At 41.0% G+C, this 8,561-nt stretch overlaps 1 protein-coding gene across 2 annotated transcripts in view; it reads left to right on the top strand.

Annotated features, from left to right (window-relative positions):
• Positions 1 to 8,561, top strand: part of atg2a (autophagy related 2A) — a 25,785-nt gene that overhangs the window by 7,297 nt on the left and 9,927 nt on the right. Inside the window, exons 9-25 of one of the 2 annotated variants that reach the window (XM_032528258.1) lie at positions 261 to 403; positions 819 to 897; positions 1,053 to 1,302; positions 1,661 to 1,802; positions 2,153 to 2,251; positions 2,903 to 3,049; positions 3,257 to 3,530; positions 4,591 to 4,663; positions 4,831 to 4,999; positions 5,092 to 5,234; positions 5,412 to 5,524; positions 5,655 to 5,812; positions 5,980 to 6,112; positions 7,002 to 7,186; positions 7,268 to 7,348; positions 8,134 to 8,240; positions 8,339 to 8,431. In XM_032528258.1, the coding sequence (XP_032384149.1) occupies positions 261 to 403; positions 819 to 897; positions 1,053 to 1,302; positions 1,661 to 1,802; positions 2,153 to 2,251; positions 2,903 to 3,049; positions 3,257 to 3,530; positions 4,591 to 4,663; positions 4,831 to 4,999; positions 5,092 to 5,234; positions 5,412 to 5,524; positions 5,655 to 5,812; positions 5,980 to 6,112; positions 7,002 to 7,186; positions 7,268 to 7,348; positions 8,134 to 8,240; positions 8,339 to 8,431 (2,389 nt within the window). Of the gene's footprint in view, positions 1 to 260; positions 404 to 818; positions 898 to 1,052; positions 1,303 to 1,660; positions 1,803 to 2,152; positions 2,252 to 2,893; positions 3,050 to 3,256; positions 3,531 to 4,590; positions 4,664 to 4,830; positions 5,000 to 5,091; positions 5,235 to 5,411; positions 5,525 to 5,654; positions 5,813 to 5,979; positions 6,113 to 7,001; positions 7,187 to 7,267; positions 7,349 to 8,133; positions 8,241 to 8,338; positions 8,432 to 8,561 lie in introns of both variants that reach the window. The other variant, XM_032528257.1, reaches the window with a different exon arrangement.

Genomic DNA, 8,561 nt, shown 5'->3' with positions numbered 1-8,561 from the left:
GTTGTGAACCTTTAGTGTTTAGTGAACCTTAGTGCTGGTCTGGAACTGACTTTGGAAACAATCCTGCCACTCTTTTCCTTGCAGCATCATGCCATAAAGTGTTTGTGTACATTGTATTATTTAACTCTGTGTCACTGTGTGTGTATGTGTATGTGTGTGTGTGTGTGTGTGTGTGTGTGTGTGTGTGCGCGCACGCGCGCGCGTGTGTGCGTGTGTGTGTGTGTCTGTCTGTGTGTCTGTCTGTGTGTCTGTGTCTGCAGAAATGTTTTTCTCCATGGGTCCCACTGGAATGACCAGTAGCATGATGTCTGTGCGCTCTGGCAGCGAGTTCTCAGACAGTGATATGGAGTCCTCCACACACAGTTTGGCTAGCTTCACACAGCCTGCACCACTGTCTACACAGGTACTGCCTGTCTGTGTGTCTGTGTGTGTGTTTACAGTTTAAGTTTACGCTTGGCAGATAGCCGCATGTGGAGAAACATGTTTTCGTAAGGCTGATAAATGAAAGATGATTTCCTCTTCTCTTTTTCCTTGACAATAAGCTTAAATTCCTAAATTATCAATATTGGTGTCCTTTAGTATAAATAAAAATAGTGTTATTATTTTTAATGTTAAATTTATTTTCTTTAAAAAAAAATTAAAAAAAGAGCTTTGTGCAAATACTGCAGAAAGTGCATTAGCACACAACATTTTATGGATTAATGTGTGCATTTTCTTTCCTTATTTACTGAGAACAGCAACAAACACAGAACTGGAACTTGTTATTTTATTAATCAAATCACAAGCAGTCTGATTTCCACTTTAATTTTACCTGCCAGGGCATGATGAACTGTCCCAGGAGGTATCCTGTAGCAGGCAGTTTGTCGAGCCTACCACAGGCAAGCTGCCGGACCAGAGGTAAAATCACTGCACTGCTGAGTAAATGGTTCTGTATCGAGTACAGAATTGGCTTAAAAAAATATAGTTTTTTATGACACCTGCATGTTGCTACTTTACACAGATGTTTGAGCTTTTTGTTTTTAACAAATAAACTGTCATCTTCTTCCTTGCAGGACGCTCGCATAGCGCCCAAGCAGAGCAGCTGAAGCCTGATGCTTTGTTGCGTCTGACTCTCGGTGGGCTCACCCTAACCCTGCTGCAGGAGGACCCACCCTCTGAGCCAGATGGAGCTTCATCATTGGCTCAGGTGTCTCAGGTGTTCTTCCGGGAGCTGGCCTTTTTCAAGGACAGCATGTTTAGTGAGAGAGACTTCCACCATCTGAGAGGCGGCTTTGCCAAAGCCTGCCCACACTCCCATCTCAGGTAGAGAACACAGACGCATGTTTTGTCTTGGTTAGTTATAATTCATCATGTGGACATAACTTTCAACATTATTTCCTTTTATAACAATTAAGATAGGAAGGTACCTTTTTTGGTGTGTAGTATTTCTGTAAATATAAAAAGGGGCTTATGGAAGTTAAAAATTACATAGAAGATTTGGTTGACTACACTGTAAAACTTCCCTTTCTTAATAAGATGCAGCTCAGTAAACAAAGGACTTTCTAAAAAAAACAATAAACTGCAATGAGTCACATGTCTCAAGGGTTTGTATCAATTTACATTATGTACATTGCAAAATTGTAACTTGGTTCTCATTTTCCCTTTTAAACCTTTCTACCAGAGTGACAGGAGCAGCAGTGCAGGTTGCTTGTGAGATGCGAAGCGGGAAACGCCACAGTCGGGCCATGACCTCTGACCTTTCCTTCAGCAGATTGGAGCTGTTAGAGTGCCTCTGGGAGGACGGAAAGCCTCAGTACAGCGAGGTAGAAAATCTTTTCTTTGTTTGGCTGTTCAAATTCGGTCATTATATTTTCAATGTGGCTAATATCAGTATCAACAGTAAGTGATCACATAAGGTCATTATAAGGTCTAACATCTCAGTCCGTCACAGCTGTTCTTCCTCTTCCTTTTGTACTATAACCAACATTATATTTTTTGACTGCCAGCATGGAGTCATGATAAATGTCACTTAAATTGTGACACATGACATGACTGTTTAGACTGAAGTTACTTTTAACTAAACTTGTTCCTGTCGTCTGAAAGTAGTTTAAGTTTGTTGTTCTTTTTTAAAGCTGATAAGCAAGAATTGACAGAACATTGTTTCTCTTTCCAGTTGCTTCAGTTCCAGAAAGCTGGTCTGTTCACAGTTGGAGCTGCAGCCAGACCGTGTGCCCAACTACACTATAGCCTGACTGAAAAACACCTGCGTAAAGTATGCTCTACAGTCCACACACACACACACACACACACACACACACACACACACACACACACCCACTACACACACACACCCTGTCTTAAGGCATACATTTATTGTCTGAAATAAATGTTATTTGTTTTTAATTAATTTTATTTTGTTTTTGTGTGAAGCGCCTTCAGTGTACAAATATGTTGTACAAACAATGTTTTCTTGTTTGTGTAGTAGGTAAAGTAGTGTAGTGTTACAATGTTAATGCCAGGTACTACAAAGACTGGATTGACAGAAGACTACAGTTAAAAAAACAAAAACAAAAACTGATTCTAAAAAAGAAGTTTAAAAGTAAAGCAGCCAGTATTTATTGTTCTGTTATTATACTTAGAAAGTTACATGATATTAAAAATGTGTAAATAATGTAGAATGTGAACACGGGTACTAGAACCTAGTACCAAAACTTTTTTGACTAAAGTCCACCAAATATACAGATATATTTGTAAACTTCGTGTGTGTGTGTGTGTGTGTGTGTGTGTGTGTGTGTGTGTGTGTGTGTGTGTGTGTGTGTGTGGTGTTTGTGTGTGTGTTGTTGGTGGGTTTGGTGTGTGTGTGTGTGTGTGTGTGTGTGTGTGTGTGTGTGTGTGTGTGTGTGTGTGTGTGTAGGGTAAACAGCGGGTGGTGCGGCGGGACAGTGTAGTGTGGGTGGAGCTGGCAGAGCTGAGCGCCGAGCTGGACCTGGACATCATCAGTCGCCTGGGAAACTTGAGCAAAGCCTTCAGCCACTGTCCCACACAGACTGCTGGACCTGGACTCATGCAGGTGGCGTTTCACCTATTCATATCCTCATTAAGAAACTAATTACATAAAGAAATTGTAGACCTGTAATGAAAGGCAATAGTCAGTAACCCAATTAAAACTTCCCATCATGTCTGACCAATTATATGTCCGCTCTCACAAAATGTGACGTAAAAGCCAACAGTCTTTGGAAAAATAAATGCTAAGAAATTTCTAACTTTCTTCCCTCAGACCCAGAGCAGCGAACTGTGCTCCTCCTTCACCCTTCTCTCCCCCCACGCCATCCTCAGACTTCGTTTCCCCATACCCGACCTGCGGCCTCTCCTTAAGCGTCGACCTCCAACCCAGAGGGCAGTGCGGCAGGAGACCCTGGTGCTGGAGCTGACCGAGCTGGAGCTGAAGCACCAGGAGGCCCCGGACCTCCTGGCCGAACAGACTGCCCAGGGACAGCCATGGGCTCCTTGCCTTACCCAGCTGCTGGAGGCCTCCTTCACTGACCTGCACGGTGGGAACACGCACAACCTTTTGTACTGACTGAATATTCATTCAAATGCAACCAAAGATAGACATACAGTTTACTGACCAATGCTTGTTGCAACATAGCCAATCAAATGTGTTTTCAATGTCCATTTGTTTACCATGGTAATACTCACTCTATCAGTATAGCTTTCCAGGGACATAAGTTAGTAAAAAGTTGGAAAGCACCTTGTATTTGTTAATATAGTCCCATTATTAATTTTCTATGAGTAGCTGTTACCTCATAAAGATAATGGAAGTTGCGTTTATTTCTTGTACTCTTTCACATTTTAAAGAACAAGACAAGCACTGGAGATTTTACAATACCTGCCATTTTATAATTGAGTCTATATATATATATATGTATAATATATACAAAATGTGTCTGCTATGGGCTTTATTATGTAAGGCTGACTGTAGCTCTGTTAGACTTTGCTGTTACATGTAGTTCTGTAAGGCAAGGCAAGGCAATGCAGCTTTATATGTATAGCACATTTCAGCAACAGGGCAATTCAAAGTGCTTTACACAAAATCAGTTAAACAGATAAAACACAAGTACAAACAGTTAAAAATCATAAGCATTAAAAACCGGTAAAACACATAAATAGACAGTTAAAAAATAGACACATAAAACACATGAATAAAAGTTACAGTGCAGCATAAGAAATTTAAAGAAATGAGCAGTCATTTTAAGAAAGGCAGCATCAAAAAGGAAGGTCTTCAGCCTTGATTTAAAAGAACTGAGAGTAGCAGCGGATCTGCAGGTTTCTGGGAGTTTGTTCCAGATATGAGGAGCATAGAAACTGAAAGCTGCTTCAACACAACACAACGCTGTACAACACAATTCATTATTAAAAGTTGTAAAAGAAACTAATATAAAGTTACAATTGTTTTTGTGTATATATATATATATATATATATATATATATATATATATAAATAAGCAAACAATTATAACTTCATAGTAGTTTCTTTTACAGCTTTTAACAATGAATTGTGTATATATATCTTTTAAACAGAGAACTGATGTGTTTTGTTGTTTTCACCAGGGTCATACGAGGGATGGGAGGGCGGCTCTTTCCCTTGTATCAGAGTAAAGAAAAACCGTGACTCTTCGCCGAGGTTAGTAGTGTCGATTATGAAAAGAATTGGATACATAATTCACAATCTGCTAGAAATCAGAATTTTACAGTACTAGTCTAAATTGAGTCATTCTTGCTCATGGAATGAGACAAAATATTGTTGTATTGAACTCTAATCACAAGCCAGTGTTACTTACTTCTTTGCAGGATATCAGTACGTGTGCGTGGAGGTGAAACTCAGGGTCCGGTAGCAGGTCTGGGTGGGATGAACCTCATCAGGGACCTGGGGGCTGCCTTCTTTGAAAGTCACTGTGAACTCAACGACAAAACCAGCTCCCCTTTTTCCTCCAACCGCACCATGTTTGAGACTGAGGAGGTGCGCTGACACACAGGAAAATAACCCAAAACATTTTATCAACCATTGCATCAAGACTCCAGACCGAACTGATTTCTCCTTTCTTTTTCTAGATGGTGATTCCAGCCGACCCAGAGGAGATGCGCCAGTTTCAGGCGCAGTGTGTCGCTCAGTGTCAGTGTGCGGTGGACATCAACCTGCCGCTGGCTTACGTCCTCCTGCCCAGCAAACAGGCCTTCCAGAGCTTTTACAACAGGTACGTCATCAGTAGCACAGTGTGATGGCTCTAAGATAACATTATCCAGGCATCCCCCAAAAATTTGTGTTAAAGAATAGCTCCCAGCTTTCTTCCTTTTTTTTGGTATTTGTATTGGTCTTAAATCCTGCATCTGAAGTAACATTAATGTCCCTTGCCAACCCCTTTGTCTAAAAGGATCAATAATGATCTGTTGATGTGGGAGCCTCCACCCCCCTCAGCCCACAGCCCCGACCACAGCCGCCAACACCACGATGAGTTCCAGCTCTGCAAGTCGGCCTTTAGACTGGGTAATATCTTCATTGAAAACATCTATTATTAATCAAGCAGTATATTATATCAGAATGTTTCTTCCTCATTGATGAATAAAAAAAAAAAGACTAAGTATGTTTTCCTTTGTCTCTTCTCTCTCTGCCAAAGACTCTGATTCCGAAGAGGATGACCCCCAGTTCTACTTGGCCAGTGATTCATCTGGAAAGACACAACAGTCAGCTCCCCGGCCCAACCACAACCTCAGCCTCCTCTCCCTCACTGTGATTATCGGCAAAGGTCGTCTCCAAGCCAGAACAGACAAGATGGTAAACCATATGGCTGCTTGCAAGTTTTATCTTCAAGACCTGACACTTGACTTGGGACTTGTTTTTAAAAGACTGCAGATTATGCCTTGATCCACAGTTTAAAAGAATTTGATCTCAATCACTTTTTTGTCTAGTAATTTTTTTTTCTGTTTCATCTCATTGATCAGGAGGACCAGAGTCATGGAGAAATTGTGCTTGACCTGGAAGGGGGGAAGATATTCAGTGTGGCACAACACCAGAATGACCCCAATCTCAATTTCCTGTGTCTAGAGAGCAGACAAGTGGAGCTATACCATCGAGGTACAAACTGTCATGTTGTTTGAAAACATGATTTTGCAACATAATTATTTTTCCTTTGAATGGTGTTAAAGTAGATTTAATGAATAATGAAGTAGAAAATGTTAATGTATTTTTGGGGTAGGGCTGTCACGGTGTTGATTTTTTTTGTACCGCACACATTTTGTGAAGTCATTTAAACCGCCGCAGTTACGCCATAAAAAATAAATAAATAATTGAATTGCAGTCTTTCCAATTTAAACTTTTCGAATGCATTTATTCAAGTCTATTCTTTATAGCATATAGTCTAAATGTCTATCTTTATTCCAGTATTGTCATTAAGAGGCTGACTGCAGGAATATTGGTCTGCATCAATATATGTGAGCAGAGCGTGAGCGAGTGGGATGATTTTGGATGGAGCATGGACCGTCGCCTTATCTCCCGCCCCTTACCGCTCACACTGTAAGTTTGAAGCATGTAAGAGACGCGACCAAGGCTCACGGTGTAGGCTACATGCAGATGAAGCCGGCCATCCTCCCTCCATTCTGCCAGTGCCCAGTGCACCGCTGGCATCTAGCTTCCTTTTTCAAGAGGCTGAATGAGGAGCTCCTGGCACTGGCAGCATGAAGTAAGGGTGAGCGCAATTCATCTGATAAATACAACGCAGTGGGGGGAATGAACAGTTCAGTGAGGAGGAGTGGAACCTCTGGACCCTCCGTTAAGATCACATGTTTTTGGAAGGCACGCATTTGTTATTGAAACACAGACAGAAAGGCTATTGAACACTGTTTAATGACAGTAAGTTTGACTCTGCGGTTGGCGTTACATGACTGCATCACCATGGTAATGCGGTAAGCGTGACAGCCCTGGTTCTTGGTTATCATTCTCCCACCCCCCCCACACATCACTACAGCGGTGGTGAAAGACACCCCTATCCCACAGCGGTTGGAGATGCCCAACTTCACTCCCCCAAAACACTTGGAACCTACCATTTACCCCACAGAGGTGGGTGTGAGCAGTGTTGGTGGCAAAGAGGGGGAGTTACAGATGTTGTCCACAGCCATCAAAATCACACTGGACCCACAGAGGAGTGTTAAGGTAGGTGCTCCTCAGACCCCTGATTTTGCTGCTGATGGAAGTTTGATATTAAACCATGTTTGTTTCTGCCCCTTATTGTAGGAATTCCTAGTTGCTCTTCGACTTCAAGGTGCCACCATGCGACATTATGTGACACAGACTAATCATAGCTGGCATGAGCAGGTGAGAAGCTGAACAAGAAGGCAAAAAGAAACAAGTCCTCTTACAAATCACAGTCTTCTCAGTATCTTCTTGTTCTTCATTATTGTTTGTTATAAGTTCATTAAATAAATAAAAAAATACCTTCTAAAAGACTTCCTTAAACTACTGTGGAATCCTAATTTAAATTATTTAATTTCTAGGCATTTCAAGGTGTTTTTCTTATTTCATGATTTACTTGCTTTATGAAAAAATGTAAAGCGATTCAGCAAAACAATTTTCAATTATCTTAAAATAAAGATAAAAGTCAGATGTAAAGTTACTTGAGTCACAAAATGCATTCTTCTCCAACAAAACTACCAACATTTTTGACATGCACATTCATGCAGAAATAGAAATATATGAATGAGAGTGAGATGCCAATTTCTCTAGAAGAAATCAACCAGAGTGGAGTAGTAAGATATTGTGGAGCTTACAATCCACTGCATATTCTAAAATATAATTGCTGAACTAAAAAAATGTCACTCTTCATCGTCCTGTTCACCAGCCTTGAACCCAGAGATAATAAGCATATACTATTACATGGTAGCCTGTAAAGTACAATTTAATACGACAAATTGCGCATCTAAATAGACATGCAGCTGATGTTATTATATAGGCAATCAAAATTTGTTTCCTTTTTATTTTCCAGCTAAACCATTTGGGTTGTGCTGAAAAATACAAACCACACTCCATACTGACATCAAATTAGGTGGATGACTTAGAAATGTTGTTGTTTTGCCTGCCAACTGAGTGTTTGTTTGTTGCAGCTGGTTGACTTCCTGGATGTCATTGATGATCCCATTCTTGGATACACAGCACCTGCCGTCATTACTGTCCTTCACACACACCTTGCTACCTGTGCCGTCGACTACAGGTATGTACCATACCAAAAGAAAAGTGTGGTAAAATTTTAATATACAATACACCATAGTCCTTTTTTCCACCCTCATCTTCTGTTTTTCTGTTTGCCAGACCTCTGTATCTGCCACTGCGCATGTTGTTCACAGCAGAGTCCTTCTCTCTGTCCAGTAATATCATAGTTGACACTGCCACCTTCCACCTCAGGTACAGCTCACCACTAACTGAACATGAAGATTGTCCATTAAAGGTCCCATGCCATGAAATATCACTTTATGAGGTTTTTTAGCATTAATATGAGTTCCCCCAGCCTGCCTATTATCCCCCAGTGGCTAGA

The sequence above is a fragment of the Etheostoma spectabile genome, chromosome 10 (genome assembly GCF_008692095.1).
Source record: "Etheostoma spectabile isolate EspeVRDwgs_2016 chromosome 10, UIUC_Espe_1.0, whole genome shotgun sequence".
Classification (NCBI taxonomy): Eukaryota; Metazoa; Chordata; class Actinopteri; order Perciformes; family Percidae; genus Etheostoma; species Etheostoma spectabile.
The sequence above is the reverse complement of the archived record's forward strand: the minus strand, read 5'-3'. Positions and strand labels throughout refer to the sequence as shown.